Genomic DNA, 25,033 nt, shown 5'->3' on the forward strand with positions numbered 1-25,033 from the left:
TCTGTCCCTTCAAACTGTGTTTTGTTAATTTCCCTTTTGTATGCCTTGTAATTTTTTTTGGTGAAAGCTGGACATAATGTATTGGGTAAAAAGACCTGTGGCAAATAGACTTTTACTGATGGGGAGAGGCAAGTATTCTATATTTCTATGGTTAGGTCTCAGTCTTTTAATAAGCCTACCCATAGGCTGTGACCTTTACAAATGCTTCTCAGTCCCACATCCTTTAGGGGAAACCAAAAAAGACTGGAGAGGAATGGAGAAGTATATTTCCCATCCCCCAGGTCAGTTAGGCTCTCATGAAACTCAAGTATGTTAGACTCAGGTAAAATAATTTCTTTTGAGGGAAGGCCTTGTTAAGAACGGAATGCTCCGGGCATATTTCAGAATGGCTGCTTCTCCCCTTCCCTGACCAAAGCAGGAGATTCTTCTCCAGTCTTCACTGTGAGAACCTGGTGGAGCTCCTAGAGGTAAACCTCACAACAGAGAGGCCCCCTCAAGACTGTGTATCACTGGAGTCATTTTTTACTCTCACGCTTGTTCACACTGAGCCTCCAGCAAATCATCTACTACAGTTTAGGCTTCCCTACCCTGGGGAAGAAATGCCTATTTTTATGGCCATTTTTTCCTGCCCTTTTGGTCTTGTGGATGGGTAACTCTGACTGCTCTGAAACTCTTGATTATGTCAGGAAACTTGACTAGGGAGAGGTAGCTCCCCTCTCTAACCATGAGTCATTTGGGAGTCTTTAAATCTATAGCAGTCATACAGCTACTCTGAAGGTGATTCCCTGATTCCCTCAGTTACAATTCCCTAAAGTGTCCTTTGCTTACAATAATTTTTAATTGGACCCCAAACAACTTTGATTCCTCTTTGCAAAACTGACATGCAAGAAAGACCCTTCTAGCCATCCCTGGCATACCAATTGTCAGGCATTGATCTAAGAGACTGACAGACAGGCATTTTCTCATTTAATTCTCAGGGTCAGCAGGTGCGGAGGGGGGGATAATAAGATGTAGTAGCCCCATTTTATAGAAAAGAACACTAAGTCTCATAGAGGCGAAATCATTTGCCCAAAGTCTTGACCCCAGGTATGTCAGGCTCCAAAAACTTTACTTAGTATATATTGTACCATACTATATGTAATATACTATGCAAAAAATCTTTTTACTTACTAGGGAATATTGCAGGACCAAAGAAGCTTTAAGAAGAAGGAAATGTTCTATGATTTTTCAGTATCCTTTCCCCTGTATATGTCTGAGATCCAAAGACTAGATAGCCAGCCTCCTGTGTCTAATTTGGGCTGCCTTGTGTTTTCTATTAAGTTTATGTAGAGGTAATACATTTGGGCCCTAAAATGTTACCACAGGTCATTAAAAATAGACCATGAAAATTTACTACCATTCTTATTATAAATTAAGAAATATTTGACTTAATGCTAATCCTTCAAGTGTTAAGAGTGCTGACTGAATTCACTACTTTGTTTTCCTTTGCCTAGCTGGTTACTAGGATTGTGAAAAGCAAAAAAAAAAAAATAATATGAAACAGAGCAAAGGCCTCACTAAAAGTGGGTTCTCCAAAACTCCAAAATTTCAAAATGCATGGGAAAAGTATGAGATTCCTTAAAGAAAGAAAAATCCCCTTTTCAGAGCAACAATCAGGAGGAGATAAGTCCTGTGTGTGAGGACACACAGGCTGGAAGACAGACAATCCCTGCAGTGAATTAAGCACCGTGTAGGACGTCACACATTAGAGAGCATACTGCACATTCGCCCAGGTGCACATTGTTAGTTGACAGAGCTGAGATCTGGTGCTGAAGTAGTTTAAGGTCATCTTCATTGGTTCATTGGTAATTGTTCTCAACTACCCCAGCTGCAGCATTCTGCAAAGAAATTTTCCAAATGTGTATATATTTTTCTAAGCGATACCTGAAATGCAGGAACTCAAGTGTGTTTAGGTGTCAGTGCCCAAAAAGGGAAAATTCCAGAATGCAGTCTGTAAAACTAAGTATGCAATCATAACATCTTTGAATTTATATTACAGCAAATATGCATATTTTCCCTTATTGCTCTGATGAAAAGTCAAGAGATGATAACCTTTAAAATGAGTAGATAAGAGTTCATACTCTTTACTTAAGGCTGCCTGAATCTGAATCCCCACTTCATCACTTCCTATGTGGCCTCTGTTTCTCATTCCCTAAGGATGATGACAGTAAAAGTATTAGGCTCATTAGCTGGTTGTGAGAGTGAAATTACATTATGCATGTGAAGTACCTGATATTTAATAAGTGCTAAGTAAATGCTGGATATATAGACATAATTATTTTAAAATGTTAGATAGTATTGGTATTAGTGGTATTCACTGTTAGTGAAGCATTTCAATCCAAAGGAATTATTCTTAGCTTAAATGTGCACTGGTTTACAGTTTATTAAAATAACATAATTATTCAGGGTCTTTTTAATATTAAGCTGGTTTAATACAAAAATAATAATATAAATTAAAATAAGTATATCTACTGTCTACCCTTTCTTTGAGTAGAGACCAGCCTCTGCATTCTATTGAAACCTCAGCTGGAGAGACTCATCCATTACCTTGGATATCTTGGATATTTCTGATCCCAGATCAATATGCTGCATAGAAGGAGATGAAAACTCAAACTTGTAATGACTAAATTGAGACTCAAAGAATTAGATACCTGGAAGTCATCTTCAAGGTCATTTATATAACTAGCCAAAGATGATATATTTAGTTATAGTCAGAGCTGGGACTAGAACCACATGTAACATGAGTCACTATCTTTCTCTCCTTTACCCTGCTACCCTTCACTTCCCATGGCTGTGCAATCATTCAGCAAATATCTACTTGTTGCCTACTGTGTGTCAGGCTCCATTTTAAGTCCTGATGATGCCTCAGCAAACAAGATTGAGTCCTGACCTACTGGGAATTAGCGGTCAGGCCACTGCACATCATTGCCACTGTTCAGATTTCTACATTTAGTAACTCTTTTCTTTTTAAAGTGCTATCAAGCTTAAAAGAACACAACTTTCTTTTTTTTTGCCAGGGGAAATATAGTTGCAAGTGTTGGACATTTTGATGTAGAGAGTGATAGGCATGGTGAGACATTCATGCCCACAGGAAAGAGCAAAATGTCCTTAAATGACAACGGAACATTTTGTAAATAGCTTTCCAGGGTGAACTCAACCAGATCAACTGCCTGATGGAGTTTATGTCACTTTCCCGTAAGTTTCTTATTGTGATACTACTAATCAGAGTTATGACACTCAACAAGTCCGAGTCCAATCTGCTTCCACATGACCATACATCAGAGAGCTAAAGAAAGATACTGTGACTGCTCCTGAGGTGTTGGCTTCTCTGAGTTCACTGTTAGTATATCGTCCATCTGCATCACCAGACCCATTTTCCACTCTTCTCCACCCTGCCCTGTGCTCTGACTCGTGTGAACCATGGGCTATATTCATGGGCTCTCTTGCTCTCTGTTTATTTTTGATCAGTGGGAATCCCCTCCGGATTATTGGAGGGAAGGATGAGAATGCAGTCAAAGTACTTATTCACCTGGCTCCCTCCTTGCAAGGTTTGTGTGGTCTTGTTTTATTCTTTTACCTAGATCATCACATATTTTTCTGACAGTTCTTTCCATGTTCCAGTAACTATCTCCTCCTTCTCCCTGTCCAGCTTAGGGTTCGGAGTGGTTTCCCTCCTGTTTCCAGCCCCAGGTTACGTCACTATTTCTTATGGTTTCCCTACACTCTCCCATTCCTTCGCAATCAGTGCTCATTATCCTGTTTGAGTGTATAATCTGTTTCCCATCAGGACCCTACCTGATACAGTTCCTTTATCATTTGTTCTATCACACAGTTTCAAGTTCTATCATCACCTTGGTTTCTTTCTTTCCTCTAGGGGGAAGTGGGTGTGGCTATTAAAGGGCAACAGGAGAGATCCTTCTGTTGATGGAACTCTTCTATATCTTTACCGGGGTGGTCCTCACAGGAATCCCCACATGTGATAAAACTGCATAAATACACACACACACAAATGAGCAGGTACAAAACTGGTGAAATCTGAATAAGGTAGATGGACTGCATTAATGTCAATTTCCTGGTCACAATATTAAATAATTATGTCAAAATGAAAAGCCTAATTTTAAAAATCAATCACACTTCTATATACTAACACAGAATATGTGGAAACCAAAATTAAACACACGATACTGTTTACTGTCACTTCAAAGAAAATGAAACTTTGAGGTATAAATCAAACAAAACATGTACCAAGGGGTAGGTACAAATATTAAAAGTGCAAATACCTTTCTAAAACTTACAAATAAAAAATAATGTATCTGACATATCCATTTAAAGGGAACAACAGACTAGACACACACATAAGGAACACAGATGGATCTTCAAAATGGGGCTCAGTGACACATTAGGAAATGAAGTGTAATATTAACAACAGATACATAAATTAAAAACAAACGCCCACAAACAATAATATACATTTTATTAACACTCATGAAAAGAAAAGTATATGCATCAAATGTTTTAGAATGATTGCCTATGAGAAGACAAATGGGATTGGGGGGTAAAAAGAAGAGGAACAAATGAGTAAATAAACAGGAGAGGGCCCTGAACAATTAACTCTAGGAATGCGATTAACTCAAGCCTCTAGATTTGATGTCGAAATCACTCCACCATCCCCCCCCACCCCGCCACACACAGAAACAGATTTTTTTACCAGGAGAAGAATACTTAATCACTGATTGGCTTAGACATACAGAAGTATGGAGGTGATAACATGAAGACCAGTTTTTACTCGGTTTTATTCTTTTATTAAAATTCTCTGTAGACAATACTCCCGTTTATTGCCTGTGGTTTGGGGGGTGTGGTGGACCACTTCCACTGCCCCACCTTTGTCAGGCCACTGCTAACAAGAAAGTGCACTAACCAGTGTTGAACTTGTGGTTTCCAAACACATTATTTTAGTGTGTGCGGGTGCTGTTGGTTCCTTTGAGTAGAATGAGTTTTTGGTCCTTTTCAGGGCTTCGGCTGCTTATAGCCTAGTGGGTTACAACGCACATCACTGTGAGGTAGGTGGCCTGAAGGCAATTATGTTGTGTTTGTTGCCTTATTGTTGGGAGTGTGTCATTGCCACCCCACACACATTACAACTCTTCCCATTCACCCCACTCCCACCCCACACACCCTCCAAGAAATACCAAGTCCTTTTACTCCTTGACCCTGACATAAAGTGTTAAGGAAGGAAACTGATCTTCAGGGCTCAGTCCTGAACTAGTCTTTATCCCTAATGTCTGGCTAACCAGCCAGTGGTAGGCCTGAGGTCCACAGGATGCCCCTGTAAATAACCTTGAAATTTCTTTCGAATCTATAATTATTTCAAAATAAAAGTTAAAAAATTAAAAGAAAGGAGGGAGACAAGGGTAGAAGCAGTATGCCTCTAGAGTCCTCCAACAGGAATTCCCACAACTTAATAATGAGACAAAAACTAGACTAGAGCCCTGATTCCTGGCTCAGCGTTTGTCCAGCTCACACATCTTCCTCTCATACACCAGAACATCAATAAAGGCCTATCACGATGCCCTGCTGACTTCCAGATGCAACAAATTTATAGCATTCCCATGACCACAGTCTAAACACTCATAAACAGAGAGAATGCTGTTACACAGGTACACCTAATGCTGTTACTGAGGTATGCTTATCCTGTTACTAAGGCATAGCTACATTTTTCTTAGTGAATCCCAGATGGTGTCTTTTGATCATTACTTTCATTTATTAAATGCTCATAAGCTAATTTCTAAGAGTTTCTTTTTTTTGGACTCCTGTCTGCAATGAGCAGTGAGAATATCTTTCATGTGATGATATTAGAAAAAAAAGTCAGCAGACTGTATCAAATAGGACAAGTCAAAAAATGATCTAAATTGCTGTAAATAGCAGACTTCCCTTCCCTTATATGATTGTTTTCTAAATTTATTTACCTGGACTTTTGTTGGTTAGGAGTTTTTAAGTTACTGATTCAATTTCATTACTAAGAGTTCATCTGTTCATATTTTCTATTTCTTCCTGATATCTTAACCTCACACCTGTCAGAATGGCTATCATCAAAAAGAACACAAATAACAAGTGCTGGTGAGGGTGTGGAGAAAAGGGAACCCTGGTACACCGTTGGTAGGAATGTAAATTTGTGCAGCCACTGTGGAAAACAGTGTGGAAGTTTCACATAAAACTAAAAATAGAACTACCGAATGACCCAGCAATTCCACTCCTGGGTATATATCTAAAAAAACCAAAAACACTAATTTGAAAAGATACATGCACCTTAATGTTCATAGCACCATTACTTACAATTGCCAAGATATGGAAGCAACCTAAGTGTCCATCAACAGATGAACGGATGAAGAAGATGTGGTGTATATATATATATATATATATATATATACACACACACACACACACAAAAACATACAATGGAATACCACTCAGCCATAAAAAAAAAACAATGAAATTTTGCCATTTGCGGCCACATGGATGGACCTGGAGGGCATTATGCTAAGTGAAAAAAGTCAGACAGAGAAAGACAAATACTGCATGATATCATTTATATGTGGAATCTAAAAAATACAACAAACTTGTAAGTATAAGAAAAAAGAAGCAGGCTTCCGGGAAGATGGCAGAAGAGTAAGACATGGAGATCACCTTCCTCCCCACAGATACACCAGAAATACATCTACACGTGGAACAACTCCTACAGAACACGTACTGAACGCTGGCAGAAGACCTCAGACCTCCCAAAAGGCAAGAAACCCCCCACGTACCTGGGTAGGGCAAAAGAATAAACAGAGACAAAAGGATAGGGACGGGACCTGCACCAGTGGGAGGGAGCCGTGAAGGAAGAAAGGTTTCCACACACTAGGAAGCCCCTTCGAGGGCAGAGACTGCGGGTGGCGGAGGGGGAAGCATCGGAGCCATGGAGGAGAGCTCAGCAACAGGGTTGCAGAGGGCAAAGCGGTGAGTTTCCTGCACAGAGGATCAGGGCCGACCAGCACTCACCAGCCCGAGAGGCTTGTCTGCTCCCCCGCTGGGAGGGTGGGGCTGGGAGCTGAGGCTCGGGCTTCGGTCGGAGAGCCGGGAGAGGACTGGGGTTGGCGGCGTGAACACACCCTGCAGGGGGTTAGTGCGCCACGGCTAGCAGGGAGGGAGTCCGGGGAAAAGTCTGGACCTGCCGAAGAGGCAAGAGACTTTTTCTTCCCTCTTTGTTTCCTGGTGCGCGAGGAGAGGGGATTAAGACCTTGGGAGGAGCACTGACCTCTCCAAGAGACTGAGCCAGTCCTCGATGACTAGCAGGGAGGGAGCCGGGAGATGGAGCACCCCACTCCCACTCTCCTCCCCCCAACTGTCCTTGGGGCTCCCCAGCCGCCAAACCCAATGGAGGTCCCGGGGGCCCCTTGATATAATCCACAGGACACCGCCTGCCAAGATAGAGAGGGGGTCGAGAAGGGCAGAGAGTGGATCTGGATGTGCAGAGGGAAGATGCCTAGCAGAGATCCAAGATGCACAGCAGTCGCAGGAGGTGGGTACCAATTACCGTTCCCACTGACAGTTCAGGGAATTGAGGCTCAGAGAAGCCAAATAACTTGTGCTACACTGTGAGGGAGGACCAAGCCTCGGGTTCTCCAGGCCCTGCGTCTCGTGTTCTCTCTGGTCATCTGGATAAACCACATGCCCTCTCTAGGCTCCAGTTCCCCATTCATGGGACGACGGAATTGGGATAACTGATGCTAACCTGAGAAAATGTGCTGTGGTTCTATAATTCTCACTTTTAATAATATTATGATTCCTCTAAATTTTCATCACTATGATTCTAGCCAACCGGTCTTACAACCCGGAAGTATAAAATGACAAGCGAGGGCCCATCCCGGCTGGAGCTGCTCTCTTGCTCCTTCTGATTCACTCATCCCTGGACGGACACCAGACCCAGTTGGCCCCTAAGAACAAGGTCTCTGGTTGAATCTGGGGGATTATCCTGGAAAGAGGGCGCTTTAGACAGAGGTAAGCCATAGAACAAAGACTGTTAAGCCACTCAACAACCCTTGAAGAAGCATGTGTTCTTTGTCGAGCACAGAGATACAGAGACCAATAAGACGTGGTCCTCGTCACACGCTTTCTGAAGAAAATGTATCTGCCCCATGCCTTCCCGAATGGGTACTTCCGCATATGGCATCGTGAAGAGACGTCTCAGAGTCATTTCCATGCCAATAGAAAATAAACCTGAACTCTTAAATCAAACATTCTGAATATTCAGACATTTCCTACAATGCTCAACACTTCAAGCTTTTTTTCCTCTGAAATGCCTAAGGCTGTGGAGTGTGACCCTTTATTACTAAGCCTAATATGAAAAATGCTTTAATGCCATATGATGGATGGAACATCAGTTTGCAGTAAGAAATACCTTCAATTGTACATATCAAAGAGAGAGGAAAAAGCATTCTGATTTCTTTTTACCCCGTGGCCTGACAACTTGAAAGAATATTCTTCTATTCCAAAGAGGCTATTTGGGGGCACTTTTCTGGAAATCATTGCTAGGTATTTAGGTATTTTGAGAGTGAACAGAAGATTGTGCTGTTAAAAGATTTTGCCTATCATAATAACAAATCAATAAAATAAAAACGAAGAGACAATACATATAGGAACAAAACAAATGTGGATTCTTTAAAAAGACTAATAAAATAGGTAGATATTCAACAAGAATGAGCAAAAGAAACAAGAGAAGGCACAAAGAAACACTGTTGGGCATGGAAAGGAGCCATAACTATAAATACAGTGAGGATGTTTTTTTTAAGTATGAGAATTCGATCCTCTACTTTAAAGCAGTAAAACTAAAAACAGATGAAATGGAAAATCTCCTAGAAAAATATGTTACCAAAGTTGACACCAAAAAATAGAAAAAGAACAAAAGCTGCTGAACGTATCTTTATAAGTTCAGTCTAAAGCTATATTTTAGAAGTAGACGGTACAAAAAAGGAAAGCAATAGGTCAATCTCAGTTAAAAACATCAATGCAAAAATCCTAAATAAGATATTAGCAAACATATCCAGCAGTGTGGTGTGTGTATAAATGTATATTTATTTTAAAATATGTTTTTTGATATGATATACATCATGTATCATATATATCATGATCACATATATCATATTTATCACATGGTAAATATATGGTGTGCATGTGTGCTTGTGATGACCAGTAAGTTTTATCCCAGAAGCTCAAGGAAGATTCAACATTAGAAAGTCTTACTGTAATTCACCACACTGACAGATTAAGGAAAGACTAATCATCACAATAGATGCAGAAAAAACATTTACAAAATTTAGTACCCATTCACAATTTAAAAGTACAATAAAATACCTAGCCAACCAAGAATAGAAAGAAGTTTTCACTAAGCAGTTTCTGCTAAAAACCTACAATAAACTTTAGGAACATATTTCCTTTAAAGTCAGGTACTAGACAAATATGTTTTTTCTAAGACCACTCCATTCATCATTGTGTGACATATCTGGCTGACACAATAAACAAAGGAAAAGGAGTTATAGAAATAAGGATTTGAAATGGAGAAAAAAAAGAAGAATCATGTGCACATAAGATTGTCTACATAGAGGATCCATGAGAAACTACAAACAATCAAAAGTCATAAGAGAGTTTGGCGAGAATGCTGGAGACGAGATTAATATACAAACATCCATGGCATCCTTACCAGCAACAACGAATTAGAAAATGTAATTTTTAAAAGATCCCATTAGCAAAAACAATAAACTATGACAAACCTAGGAATGAATCTAAAGAAAGAGGTGCAAGAGTTAAATGAAAGCAAATTATGAAACTTCACTGAAAGTCCTAGACCTAAATAAACAGAGATATAGCTCATGCTCAGAGATGAGAGGATTCAACATCAACATCAGTTCCTCCTAAGTTAATACATAAATTGAATGTAATTCAAATTAAAGTCCCAGAAAGGTCTTTCATGAACATTTTTAGCTGGTTTTAAAATTCATATGGAAGAATTAAGGCCAAAAAACAGCTAAACCAATATTGAAACAGTATAAGATGGACACTTGTCCTACCAGATATGAAGACATTTATTAAAGCCTTATAATTAAGACACAATAGGATTGGTGCAGGGTTAGACCAACATAATAGAGAGCGCCCCTCTGCGTATAGGAACTTGGGATGTGACAGAGGTAGCATTACAGAACTGCGGGAAATGACTGAACTATTTATTAAATGGTCCTGGGACAACTGGTTATTTACAGGGGAAAAAATAGATCTCTAACTCATGCTATATCCAAAAATGAATTCCAAGAGAATTACAGTTAACTTTAAAAGATTTAGGAAAAAATACAGACACTATTTTTATAATCCCAGACTAGGCAATGACACAATAGCACAAACCATGAAGCAAAAAGAGAAGAAAATGTTGACCAACATGATTTTAAAACTTATGTGACAAGACACCAAAAAACAAAGGTTAAAGGCAAGAAATGGAGAGAGCTGGAAGCTGTAAGAGGCCAGGCTTGCTGACACCTTGATTTTAGCTCTTTAAGACTCATTTTGGACTTCTGAACTCCAGAATTGTAAGAAAATTAATTTTTGCTGTTTTAAACCAAAACAAGGCAAAACAAAAAAGAAATGGAGAGAGTAGTTTTGTTTCTGTTTTCGTTTTTGTTTTTTAAGTGTCCAGGATATATAGTGAACGTTTGGTAACTGGAAGGAAAAAAACAAATAACCCACTACAAAAAATGAGCAAAATCTATAAACTGGCAATGCATAGAAAAAGAAACCCAAATGACCAACAATCATGAGAAAGAAAAGCATAAATCACCAGAAATCCAGAGAAGTATAAATCAGTACCACAATGAGATACCTTTCAATGTATCAGATTAGCAAAATGTAAAAGCCTGATAATGCCAAGAGTTGGAGAAGATGCAGAGCAACAAGAACTCTCATACACGGTTCTGGAAGTGTAAATTGAGAGCAATTCAGCAACATCTACCAAAGTGGATGATGTTTGTCCCCTAAGACCCAGAAATCCACGTCTGCATCTATACCTTTGGGAAGCTCACATGTCCACATGGAAACAAGCCCAAAGAAGTACACAACAGCTCTGTGTGTAAAACGAAAAGGTGGAAACAATCTAAACTCCCGTCAATTAGAGAATGGATATATTATGATATATTCATTGAAAGGAATTAATAGAGCAGGTAAGGAAACTAGCTCTACATCAATTAATAAGGATAAATCCTAAAAACGTGATTTTGAGTGATAAAGCAAGCTGAAGAAAGATGGATTACTGAGTAAGAACATTACCATAAATGTTTTAAACTCACAAAATAATACTAGTTATTGTTCATGACACATAGCCGGGAGCCAAATGCAACAACATGTATGTAACAACACAACCTTGGAAGACTGGCTCCCTCTAGGAAAGCTGCAGGGGAATGGGATCCCAGTGGGGTAGAAAAAGAGGCTTTAACTGTAACATTTTCTGCAAAAAAAAAAAAAAAAAAACTTTTTAAAATGTGGCTAAATATCAACATTTATTAAATGTGAATAGAGGGCGAAACAAACAAACAAAAAGTTTTTGCCTATCAATATTTAGAATATTTCCTATTTTAATTTTGTCATGTTACCAGTGACAGTGTAGATAAAAACCTAGAGTAGTACAGAACTGAAATTTGCCCCACATTTTTCTTTACCCCCACATGTATCCTGATGAGAAGAGCTTCCTGTTTTACTCATATTTTAGACTCAATCATCTTTCCAAGGCCTTCTGAACTCCAAACAGAAAAGCACCACCTGAAGGTCAGTTCAAAGACAGAGGCACTTAGGTCTGCGGTCCACACATGTATCCAAGGTGAACCCCAAGGTGTCATGTCCCTTAACCCATGTGAATCCACCAAGAAGGGGTTTTATTATTATAAAGATTAAACTGTTTGACATTTTAAAAAATCATTTTATCAATTTCTATAGCCTTAATTAAATTATCTTTCAGGAAATTACAATACCAAGCAGAAATGTCATAAAGCCAATAATAGCCTCGCTAGCATAAAAGATGATCCCCATGGCTCCACGCATAACCCACATCACTACTGTGCAGCCCACGTTCAGCTTGAAGTCAGCTCTTCTCACTTACCCTGGTTTACTTTCCTCTCCAGCTGATGGCTATTCTGAATGGGTGCACTTGGCAGATATCAACATATTGGCCAGGCATACTTACCTCGGTTAGAGACTATTGAGTTCACTACCCCAGGAACATAAACATTTAAGATGCATTGAAAACTTTGTTTTAGAATTGCTTTCCAATCATTATAAGCAACTTTTTCCTACTATTTACTTACACATAAGTATGATATTTTCTGTTATATAGCACTTCACATTTAATAGAACATTTGCACTTTATAAAGCATATATTTCTAACACAGGAACATATAAGTATAGGTAGGATGGGTGGCGGTTCTTTCTCATTTACATTCAACAGAACAGCCGGCTCCAATGGGCCACTGGATGAACATACACAGACCTCCATTTCTAACAGACCCGTTCTGTTCCTTCCACAGGGGACACAATCCACCTTTCACCTAAGGTTCACACACTCCTGAAGCCCTTTTGGTTCAATCAGAATCAAGAGCTGTCGTTTGCCAAGCTGTCAGGATGTCACAAGGAGAACATGGATTCCACATGCTCTGCTGGGGGGATTCCAGGACAAGGAGGAAAGTAAGGGCAGACAGATGTCCGGTTTTCCAAAAACTGGACCTAGAATTAGCAAAGTTCTCACTCGGGATGAGCTTGGCTCTAGGATCAATGACAATTACCCACTGGCAATGATAGGGAAAAATATGATTTTCACTAATAATGGTTTGTTTCAACAGAAGTCTGCAGTTAAATTTATTTTGTCCTTACGTGGGAAGATGCTTACATTTCACCAGGATCAATCTGATCATGAGAAAAATTGTGGGTGCACTGCTGACAGATAACAAGGATTACAAATGGTGACAGAATCCCATGAGGTCACCCCCAGAAACAGCCAAAGTCACGAAGACATCCGTGTCATATTACTGGACATCCAGACGCACTTGCAGCCAGAATGCATTCTGCCCCTAGGAGCCCAGCATTGGATGCCCGCTCCAGAGAAGCTGATGGGGACGCCAGGGTCCACTCCTCAGCATGTTCCCCATTGAAATCCCTGATCATCTCCTGAGCTCCTTCCCTGGGCCAGGCACTGAGCTGTGAGGGACACCCCGATGAACTGACATGTAGCTTCCATGGGAAATAGCATGTGATATGGCATGAGCAAGAGAGACAGTTAAAGAGGGGTAGGGGACATTGTCAGGGCTCAAAGAGGGACAGATCATATATTCACAATGGCCAAGATGTGGAAACAACCTGTGTCCATCAATGAATGAATGAATTAAGAAGATACACACACACACACACACACACACACACACACACACACACACAATGGAATACTATTCAGACATGAGAAAAAAGAAAATCCTGCTATTTGCAACAAGATGGATGAGTCTTGAGAGCATTAAACTAAGTGAAACAAGTCAGAGAAAGACAAATATGTATGATCTCACTTATATGTGGAATCGAAAAGAGCCAAACTCGTAGAAACAGAGAGTAGGCTGGTGGTTACCAGGGGCTGCCAACTGTCACTTATCAATGAGTTTCTGCAGCTACTTTTTCTTATATCCATTATATTTCATTAATTTATGTTGCCTGTCTGACCCCCGCAGGCCTTGACTTTGCAACGCCTGTTCTCATCCAATCTCCTCCTTTTCCAGATAAGAACATAGCAACCCAGAAGGAAATGAAAGGACTTACTTAAGTCACACAACTGCTTTGTGGTGGGTGGGGTTAAAACTCAGGTCCCTGACTCTCAGTCCAAATCCCATACAGCATCGTCCAGTTTCCCCCTCACTCTAGAAAAGGTTTTATAAATGTCACATACTGTTTATTTTGTTCAAAAATAATCAGGAACAAATTCAAGAACAGCAAACACATAGTATCTCCAGAGGGCCAGACACTGCCCTGAGCGCTGGTGGAGTAGAGATGGAGCAGACAGGACCCCTTCCTGCTCAAAGAAACTCTGTAAAAGTCTGTGGGAGGACGGAGGAAGGAGCCCCTCAACCTCCTGAGGAGCCAGGAGACAGCAGGGAGAGGCTGATAAGATGGAGGGAACTACACCTTTGCCCAGTGGAAAGTCAGTGGGGGCACATAAAGGGGGAAAAGTTGCTCGGGACAAAGAGAGTCAATCATCTTTTTCCTTAAAATTCTTCATAGCATGTAACAATATAGGAAGTCAATTTTCCCTGGCAGATCTATATGCTTGCAAAAACAGGTGCAAACAACTCAAGTCATATACTTGGAGTTGGGGATGGAGTGAAGAATTTGATCCCTCACGGCTCAATGCCAACCGCATGTCTGTTCTTGAATCCTCTTTTAGTTCAAATCCCAGCCCCACATCAGATTAGAGAACTGTACATCCAATGAAAATCAGCTCCATCTGTTAGACCACCCTCTGGCAGAATAAGGGCACCTCACGTCTCACCAGTCAGTAGAACCCACCTTCAGACTGGCATTACTAGCCACGTTAAAAATCACTCAGGAGAACAGATGGTCCAGAAGTAGATAATCATACATAGACAACAGATGTTCAACAAGGCAAATCAATGGAGAAAGAATAGACTTTTCAACACATGTTGTTGGAGCAACTGGACATCCATACGGAAAACAAAATTAAACCTCAACCTAAACTTCATACCTTATAAAAATTAACTAAAATTTGTACATGGACTTAAAAGTAAACTTTAAAACTATAAGGCTTTTATAAGAAACCATAGGAGGAAATATTTGGAACTTAGGGCTTGGTGAAGAGTTCTTAGATATGACACCAAAAGCATGGCCCATAAAAGAAAAAATGAATGAACAGAACTTAATCAAAATGTGTAAAAAAAAAATCTTTACTCTGAGAAAGTCACTATTAAGAGAATTAAATGACAAGCTACAAACTTGGAGAAAATATTTGCTAATTTTTTTTGGTGTGCATATATCTTTTACTTTTTAATTGAGGTATAGTTTCTTTACAATGTTGTGTTAGTTTCTGCTGTACAACGAAGTGAATCAGCTATATGTATACATATATCCCGTCCCTCTTGGACCTCCCCCACCCCATCCCACCCATCTAGGTCACCACAGAGCATCAAGCTGAGCTCCCTGCACTGTATAGCATGTTCCCACTAGCTATCTGTTTTACACATGGTAGTGTATATATGTCAATCCCAATCTCCCAATTCGTTCCATCCCTCTTCCCCCCCACCGTGTCCACACATCCATTCTCTACATCTGCGTCTCTATTCCTGCCCTGCAATATATTTGCTAATCTTATATCTGACAAAGAACTTGTATACAGAGTAAAGAACATTTAAAACTCAACTAAAAAACAATTTTTAAAAATTGGCAAAGCTGTGAACAGACCCTTCACCAAAGAGATATAGAAGGCAAATAAACACATTAAAAAGGTGTCATTAGGAAAATGCAAATTAATGCCACACTGAGCTACCACTATACCTGTTAGAACGGGAAAATAACAATCTGGCAATACCAAGTCCTGACAAGGATTCAGAACGACTAAATCTCTCATAAACTACTGATTGGGATGCAAAATGTATGACATTTTTTGAGAATTATTTTGCAGTTTCTTATAAAGTTAAACATATATTCACCATATGACCCAGCAATCGTACTCCTAATGTATTTGCCCTAGTCATTTACCCAAGTGAATTATGTTCACATAAAAACCTGTAACTGAATGCTTAATAGCACCTTTATTTATAATCATCAAAAACTGTAAATAACAGGAATGTCTTTCTGTGGGAGAATGGACACCCAGAAGTGGTACATCTATATAATGGAATACTACTCGGTGATAAAAAGGAACAAACTACTAATATGAGCAACCTGGATGATCTTCCAGAGAATCATGCTGAGAGAAAAAAAAGATAATCTCAAAAGATTATACACTCTAGGATGACTTTCTTAAAAAGGCAAAACTATAGAAAGAAGTACAGATCAGTGACTGTCAGGTTTCCTGGCTGGGGGAGAGTTTGACAATAAGGGGGCGACATGAGAAAATTTTAGGGGCTGATAGAACTGTTTTGCATCCTGACTGTGTTGGTACTTATGTGAATTTATGCATGTGTTAAAATTCATAGAATTGTACGCACCAAAAAAAGTTAATTTTATAGTATGTTAATTAAAAACAATCACAGAGACAAGACTGGAGTTGGGGAGAGTTAAGTATGTGAAAAAAAATAGTGGTATTAGTCAGGATTCTCCAGAGAAAGAAACCAATAGAATAGAAGGATGGATGGATGGATGGACAGGTAGAGAGATAGATAGATGACAGATACATAGATATATAGATACACAAATAGATATATTTATTATAAAGAATTGGCTCATGTGGTTACGGAGGATGAGAAGTCCCAAGACCAGCAGTCAGCAAGCTGGAGACGCAGGAGCTCTGATGTGGAGATCCAGTGTGAGTAGAAAAGCCTGAGAACTAGGAGAGCCAATGGTGTAAATTCCAGCCCTAAGCTGGCAGTCTCAACTGTCCTTGAGATCCAAGTCTACTATGGATGCTTTTATTCCTTCTCTTCCTATTATGAGACGTTTGGTATTACTGCTAAACCCACCTCAAATATGGAGGCCAGAAATCACATTAAAGCAGATATGAATCGCTTTAACGTCTCAGACAGCAAAATCTGATGTAAATTCCCCAACCCTAGTGCTATAGACTGAATGTTTTTGTCCTCTCAAAATTCACATGTTGAAACCCTAACCCCAATGTGATGGTATTAGGAAGTGAGGCCTTTGGGAGGCAATTAGATCATGAGGGTGGAGCCCTCAGGATGGGATTAGTGTCCTTATAAGAAGAGAAACAAGAGGGACATGGCTCCCTCTCTCTCCCAAGATGGGAAGACAGCCTTCTGAAAACCAGGAAGAGGGCTCTCACCAGACACTAGACCTGCTGGCACCTTGATTTTGGACTTCCCACCTCCAGAACTGTAAGAAACAAATGTCTGCTGTTTCTGAGGCACCCAGTCTGCGGCATCTTTGTTACAGCAGCTCGAACTCATGAGGACCCCTAGCAGCAATGTGAGTGCCTCGCGGAAGAAGGAATAGGTGACTCGGTCAGTGTTTGACAGGATGAGGTTCCGGGATCTATGGGGAAATCCAAGTGGAGACGCCAAGGAGGAAGCTGCGTCTCTAGAAGATAGGTGTGCACGGCGGATCCGGGTGTGAGGGTGTCGGCAGTGAGGGTGAGGATGAATGAGGGCCCCTGACCACGTCTGAAGAGCAGGAATGCCCAGTGCACTCAGGGCAGAGGTTCAGGAAACATAAACTTTTAAAGTGTGAGTAGCGAAAGAGGATTATCCGGCAGAGTCTGAAGAAGGATTGCACTCAGGACTCAGGACTCAGGACTGCAATCAGGAGAGAATGGTTTCCCACGAAGAAAGCATATCAGGAAGAGGGTGGTCACAGTGCCAACGACTGCAAACATTCCTATAGGAAGAAAAAACGGGGAAGAAGAAAGTATCTCGTTCATGGATTATTTGAAAAAGTCCAGACCACTAATTTTCTACTGTGCACCCTCTTTATCCAGGGAAGATAATGTTCTTCTCATTCGAAATGACAGAGCAGACAGTCAAGGAGGGAATGGCAGCCACAGGTTAATCGGGAGACGGCAGGAGATTATTTAACCATTTACAACACATACAGGCCCTCCGGTCAGCCTAACGACTGATGTTCCTGCTACTGAAGGACCACACAGGTATCATCTCAGTCACTGTCAGTAAATTTTGTCATCACTTGTAGAACAGGAGACAGATGACAGGAGATTGGGGATGGGCAAAGGTTGCTGAGAATTTCAAGACAAGGGAAACAAATGGGGACTTAGAGAATAACACTGTCAGTCTGGCCCTGCATCCTAACAAGGTGTTTGGAAGCAGGAGGGGTCAGAGGTGACTCCAGGGCTTAGGACCAGGTCACTGATTGATGGTGGGGACATCAAAAAATAACATAGAAGCCTGGGCCACACTTTTGCAGGAAAGAGAATGTAACTTGGCTCTCTTGGGCCCGAGCTGATGCTGGGCTGTGCACATGTGAACACTGCAGACGAGGTGACACTCCAGAGAAGAGGACCGTCCCAGCTGCAGATTCACACATGGGAGCCTCCGCATGGCTGATGTTTCCTGTTATGGTATGAAAATAACCGTTCTCAGAAAGTGGTAGGAAGAGGAAGGCCCTGGGCTAAGGACTGGGCCTCGAGTGCTTCGTGCTGTTGGCAGTGAGAGGAGAAGAATGCTCAGGAAGGTCGGGGGAGAAGCAGGAACAGGCAGCGTCAGGAGTCCCGTGAGCGCACCAGCCTCTCGCTCCTCCGGTCGTGACCTTTCACGACTTGTCCCCTCTACCTGGGATGCCCTTCCCCCACACCCCAGCCCATCACCAGGGAAACTTCTCTTCCCCCTTTAAACCGCACCTCACGTGTCACCATCTCCAGAGGACCTTCCCTGACCCTCCTCCCTTCTGCCCCCTCAAACACACACACACACACACACACACACACACACACACACACACACACAGCTCACCCCCACCCCATTCCTTTCCTGTGCATGTGTTTTTACAGGCGCGCACACCGCACGAGTATCAGTTGCCTGTGAGGGAAGGATCTGCTCCAGGCCTCTCCCCTTGGCTTGTGGATGGCCGTCTTCTCCCCCGTCTCTCACATCATCTCCCCTCTATCCATGCCTCTGTGTCCACATTTCCCGTTTTCATAAGACACCAGTCACATGGGATCTCATGGTGTTTACTTGGTTACCTCTGTAAAGACCCTGTTTCCAAATACAGTCACATTCTGTGGTCCTGGGAATTAGGATTCAACATGCGTATTTTGCAGGATACCATTCAACTCTTAACGATGTCCAAGCTGAACCCGTTTTCTAAGGGCTGGTCTTCTCCTTATTACCCATAAACAGAACAGAAAAATAGTGAATGATGATATCCTATGTAGAGGGTCCAGTCCTCAAATCCTTTCCATTTTATGTGAAAGAAAAACGGAAACGTTGGTATAGACCCATTTGATCACATGCACAGACACAAAACCAAAGGAGTTCTGGAACTTCAGCCTCGTCTACAAATGCTTCCCTGGAACAGACCCTTCCCTGCCTTGGCTGCTCGGCTGACTTAGGGTTACTCATTCACCAATAGCGTGAGTCAGAGGGATCTCAGAATAAGCAAGACGTCCACTGCTGCCAAACAGAACAGGTCCCAGGAAGCCCACGGCCAGGCAGAGCAACAGAAGGGGCCAGGCTGAACCTGGGAAAGTCTCCTCACCTCTCTCAGCCCCAATTCCCCATCAGTAAAGTGCAGATGAGGATAACAGTACAGCCCACTGGCTCATTCTAAAGATTAAGCAAGACAGGAAGCTAAAAGGTACATCACAGTGCCTGACAAATCGGAAGCGGCCCATAAACGTTAGCTTAAAAGATGTAAAGCGCAGCCAGGTGTGAGCTAAGCACTCATTCTTCCTGGTTCACTGGATTTAGAAGCGATAACCAGGTGGCCTCTTACTTCACTTAGCATCCTCTGGAGGCCCAAATGCTAGCCCACTCCCATTGCTGGAGTTTAATGTGTTAAGACAGCTTCACTCTGATGATTCCTCGTTTCATAGAAGGCTTGCTTTGAGATCCATAATACAAGAGGGGTTCTCCCAAACACACACAGGCAGTATAGACCGAGGCAATCGTTTCCATGACAACAAGGAACCTAGGAAAGTGACAGGTAAATTTCTGCCACGTCCGTGCCTCATCCCACTCTTCTCACAGGTGAGTTTTTTGCCTCATGGTTTTGAGACACTGAAAAATCCAACAGCCCACCTTAGAATATGCGCCACAGAAAAGATACTTAAAAGGCAAGTCCAGTCTGCCTAAGGTTTTGACTGGACATCAATCATTCCTTTAGTTTAATGCAGTTGTCAGACCAAGGGTAAGAGAATGTGTGTATAGGGTCGGGGGCATTCATAGCTTGTCATCATGTGTTGAAACAATTCTTGATTTCACTAAGGATAGGCAACAAGAAGCTCTTTTCTTCAGGTCAACAAAGTCTGGTCAGGTGAGCTCTGGGGCGCTTGCTTCATTAAAGCAGAAGTTTAGCCCCTAGAGGAAGGACACCACCTAACACTTGGAGCACGAGGAATGTCTTGGCAAAAGCAAACCAGCCTCGCTGTGCTCTGGAGCCGCAGCACAGATGCTCTCAGGAGATGCTGGTGGAGCTGAACAAATCTGAGTTAGCTCCTCACCGACTGGCACCCCGACATCATTTCACCGCCTTCCTTCCTCTCTCAGCACCGCATCCACTGGTCATGAACTTTCGCCCATTTCACCATGAAACTCTATGGAATCTTGTTAGCCTGTTCTTGTTCATTGCCTCAGCCTTGTGTCAGGCTCTCATGGCTCACATTTGACCTTCGCCCCCTTTGGCCCCACAGGTATAAGGAAATCCGAAATCCCCGGCACGCCATTCAGAGGCGCTCTACACCGGGGCTCCAAGCTCTTGTTTCCAGGCTGTTTCTCACCACTCCCAACCCGAACTCTGCTCCACCCACAAGGGCCATCCACATCCCTTTCTCTGAAACCTCAGACAAACTCCTTGGTCACTGCTTTTGCTCTCGCTGCTTTTTCAACCTTTAACAGCCTTTTCACCTCCTCAGTTACATCTTACCCCCTGCCTATCAACGCCTCCTCAACCATCAGAGCCCTTCGCTTCCTCCAGGAAAGAATTAATAACGTCTCCAAACCTCTATAAGTCTTTCATTTTATTTTTTTTCTTATGACACTAGGAGGTAGTGTACTTTAGGAGAAAAGGTGGAGTCAAATAAGTTTTGTTTAAAATCCCAGATCTACTACTTTTTAGGAGTCTGACTTTGGGCATGTTATCTAACCTCTCTATGCCTAAATTTCCTTATAACAGAAGTTACTGGTATGATATAAGCACTTAAATATGATTTCCCTTGTTCTTTCCCAGCATGTTCTGGGTGCTAGCATGCTCTCTCTCTGTCTCATATATGTGTATATATACATATAATATATGCATATATATTATACATCTATAGGCACAATAGAGGCACTCAATAACTATTTGTTGAATGAATGAAAAATTAGTATATTCTTAATGAACGCTTTTTAGTTGAGCTGATTCATTCCATTAAACATTTGTATTCTGATCACAGGAGGAAGCTAAGCTAGAGAAAGAAAAAAAATGTCATCACCCCTCAATTCCAGTCCAGCATTCACCATCTTTATCATTGTCACCACCACCACCACCATTTCTTTCTTCTTACTGCACTCTTCTTCCTATGGAACCTTTATTCCAAAGAGAACAAAGCACCTAATTACCCTTACAATAGTTCTATCTTATAATTAATCAAAACCACCTGGGAAAGCAAGTGAAAAATTCCAATTTTTTCAGTCCAATTCCCCTTCCTAAAATTATGTGTGGAATGACTTCAGAAAAGGATTCATCATAGTGAGGGTGCAGACCCCTGCCTTCAGAAATCAAAGCTACCTGACTACAGAGCTGATGGCCATGGACACTCAAGGACAAGGCCCACATTCAGCAGGTGCTCAATATTATGAGAAAGAGTCAATAAACACACAAGAGGAAGTGCCCACAGTCGATTCAATTCTGACGTTCATCACCTAACACATCTTCCAGTGTCAAATAATTACTAAGTGCAGCCAAAGGCATCTTTACCTTTACCATATGATTGTATATTTCTTAGTTAATGCAAATACCTCCTGAAATAAAACCCAGAGCAATGCATACAGAGTCATTGAAAAGTTCATACCTTTTGTCTAAATAATATGAATTCTCAAAATTTATCTCACAAAATCATTTCCAAAGGAACAAAACCCAATATGCACAAAAATAATTACTGTTTTTTAATAACAGCAAACATATGGAAACACTCTAAATGTCCAAGAATAGGGAAATAATTTTTTTTCCCCCACAGGCACTCCATGATTATTTAATTTGATCACTTCCACATCATAGGGTTGTGAGGATAATTCAGGTGAACTGCGAAGTGTATAATCGGCCCTTCAGAACTGTCAGCTTTTTTTTTTTTTTTTTTTTTTTCGGTACGCGGGCCTCTCACTGTCGTGGCCTCTCCGGTTGCGGAGCACAGGCTCTGGACGCGCAGGCTCAGCGGCCATGTTTCACGGGCCCAGCCGCTCCGCGGCACGTAGGATCTTCCCAGACCGGGGCACGAGCCCGTGTTCTCTGCATCGGCAGGCGGACTCTCAACCACTGCACCACCAGGGAAGCCCAGAACTGTCACCTTTATAATGATATTTTGTCCCAAATCCTCAGCGTCCTTTCAGTCTCATTTCTTCCTGTTCCCGACACACAGACCCTCCCTTGGGAGCAGCGTCTCCACCATCAGACCTGCTCTTCTCTCCCGACTTCTACGTTTACACCCACCATGCATCAAATGCTACAGACCAGGCTCTGTAGTAAGAAAGTTCCATAAATTCTCTCAGTCAAACCACCAAAAGCCCTTAGGAGGTCGCTTCTCTCACTGCTACCATCTTAGAGAGCAGGGCACAGGCCCTGAGGGTTTGAGTGACTTCCCCAATGTCAACTCAGGCAGCGAGCCCCCTTCCCAGGTCGGAGGTGCACCCTCGGTCCACGCAAACCCCGCCCAGCCCCGCACTTCCGGCCACTTGCCCGCCGCCCCGCGCGCCCCTCTCACCGAGAACCTGAGTCAGGCCCTGAGGGCGCGCCCCGCCGTCCTGGGTGGTTTTCCCCTTTTCTCCGCCAGAGCCTGAGGGTGAGATCCACGTTGGTGTCCCGGACGCGAGGAGGTCACCCTGAGGTGACCCAACGGACAAGTCCCGCAGAGGAGGGAGGGAATGTGCCGCCGCCGGCCAGGGTGTGGTAGGGTGAGGGGGGCTCCGCGCAGGATTGGCCGGGAACGGCGGATCACGTGGCGGAGAGGAGGCGCCAGCGCGCCCAGCCAGGGAGCTCATTCTCTTTAAAGGGTAAGTGCTGGTACCCCTCTGGGTCTCAGTTTCCTTATCTGTAAATTGGAAATAATATTTACTTGTTTTAGGGGATCAAATTAATTAATGCAAATAAAGTAGGTACATTCGAAATTGGGTTCCAGGAGAGTCCTCGTAGTAGTAAATCGCCTTTTCACTTGAGCTCTTTTGAAAGGTTTTTATTTGTTGTTCCTTGCAGTCCAGTGATCTTGGGTTCTGATGAGCAGTGTGGTGCAGAGACAGACACAGAGAAACATGGCCCTCTCTTCACTCTACCCATAAGTGGGTGAAAAAATGCAATAAATGTTTAATTATAGGTGACATGAATTACCAGATATAACGCCTATACAAATGTCATTCCAATTCTGTTTTTCCATAGAGATGCATGTTAACCATGGGCCACCCACTGCTCAGCACCATATGTGCAAGATCTCATTAAATACTGATTATTTCTTCCATCTTACAGATGAGGAAACGGAAGCTCAGAAAAGTTATATATCATGAGTTGAGGAGATTAAATTTCTGTATGAAGAGTTTAGGCCTGCAGTCTCCGTTAGTATGTGAGTGTGTGTGTGTGTGTGTGTGTGTGAGAGAGAGAGAGAGAGAATGAAAGAAAGAACACAGAAGTGAACAGCCAGGAGTGGGAATTGGCTAAAGGACTGACTTGAAGTTAAATTTGCCTACAAAACAGTTTTTTTACTTAGTGTTTTTTGTTTGTTTTTGTTTAAAATTTTTTGCATGTTTTGTGGAAGTTACTCAAGATTAGGGTATTTGTCTTGAAGCTTTATTTGTATCTGATGCAATCTGTCTTTATCAGTGCTTAGGTATGAGTTCCTTTGGGGTAAATTGTGGCGCATAGGGCTGTTGAACCATCGCATGTGGAAGGCTAAAGTACTTACAAATCCCTCTCTCCTCTCTTGCTCCCCCATTGATGAAAATCTAGTCCAGAGTCACACAGATTGGCCAGACTCTAAAACCGAAGTGCCTAGCCACAAAGGTGACCTCCCTTTACAGGAACAATAACATCTGTTTTTAAATCTCACATTACTAAAGTACTGTATGGTTTTCAAAGAATTTTTTGATCTGTAATTTTATTTAAGTGTGACCCAACTTGCAGAGAAAACATTCTTATTTTAATGAGACCGACTTAAAGATACCTTCAAGTAATCCAGATATCCCAGAACTCACCAGCCTGAAAGATCACTTTTATTTTTCATAACCAAAGCATGAAACTCAAGCTTCCACCAACCTGATTGCTGGAAATCAGGCTTCTATTTCCAAAATATCCCCTTGGTGTATCTTGGGGTACTTTCAGTTGCAGGCATCACACAGGGTCCACTCTGTTCTTTGCTTTATTCTCCCCCAGGTTGCTGCCTTCCAAGTAAGTGAGAAGAGGCTTCACCATTTTCACTGCCCATCTTGCAAGGCCCAAGGTCAACACCAAGAGTGCTATATCCAGATGCTGTCTCAGGTTCCCATCTTCAGGGTATAGGGCATTGCTGGGAGAAAAGACTCCAAGAACTCCAGTTCAGGGTCTCAACTTAGCCCTGAAGCAGCTCAGCTTGCGGTGCCTATTGTTGCACATGGAGAGTTTTGAAAGCTTTGGGCTGGAACCTCACCCCTTACTTGCTTAGAATTTCATCAGGTATCTTGTAAAAATATGATTCTCTAGATTCCTGGGGCCCAGGAGGAGCTCAAACCAGAGGAGCTCAAACCCAGGCCAAAAGACCAGATGGCTGATTGTTTTCTGGTGGTTGCCTGGAAACGGATTCTGAGACAGAGAGTTGCTTACCAGAGGTGAACTGGGGAAAGCTCTTGAGAGTGGCAGTGTTGAAGTTTAC

General features: G+C 42.0%; 1 protein-coding gene across 1 annotated transcript in view; it reads right to left on the minus strand.

Moving 5' to 3' along the window:
• LOC307180667 (uncharacterized protein) overlaps window positions 1-23,180 on the minus strand; it is a gene marked incomplete at its 5' end in the record, with an annotated part of 557,930 nt that extends 534,750 nt beyond the window's left edge. The window contains one exon of the mRNA XM_079911035.1: window positions 22,904-23,180. Within this exon, the coding sequence (XP_079767161.1) occupies window positions 22,904-23,180 (277 nt within the window). The remainder of the gene's footprint in view (window positions 1-22,903) is intronic.
• Between the last annotated feature and the right edge of the window lie 1,853 nt (window positions 23,181-25,033).

Source organism: Stenella coeruleoalba, assembly GCF_951394435.1.
Source record: "Stenella coeruleoalba genome assembly, chromosome: X".
Taxonomy (NCBI): Eukaryota; Metazoa; Chordata; class Mammalia; order Artiodactyla; family Delphinidae; genus Stenella; species Stenella coeruleoalba.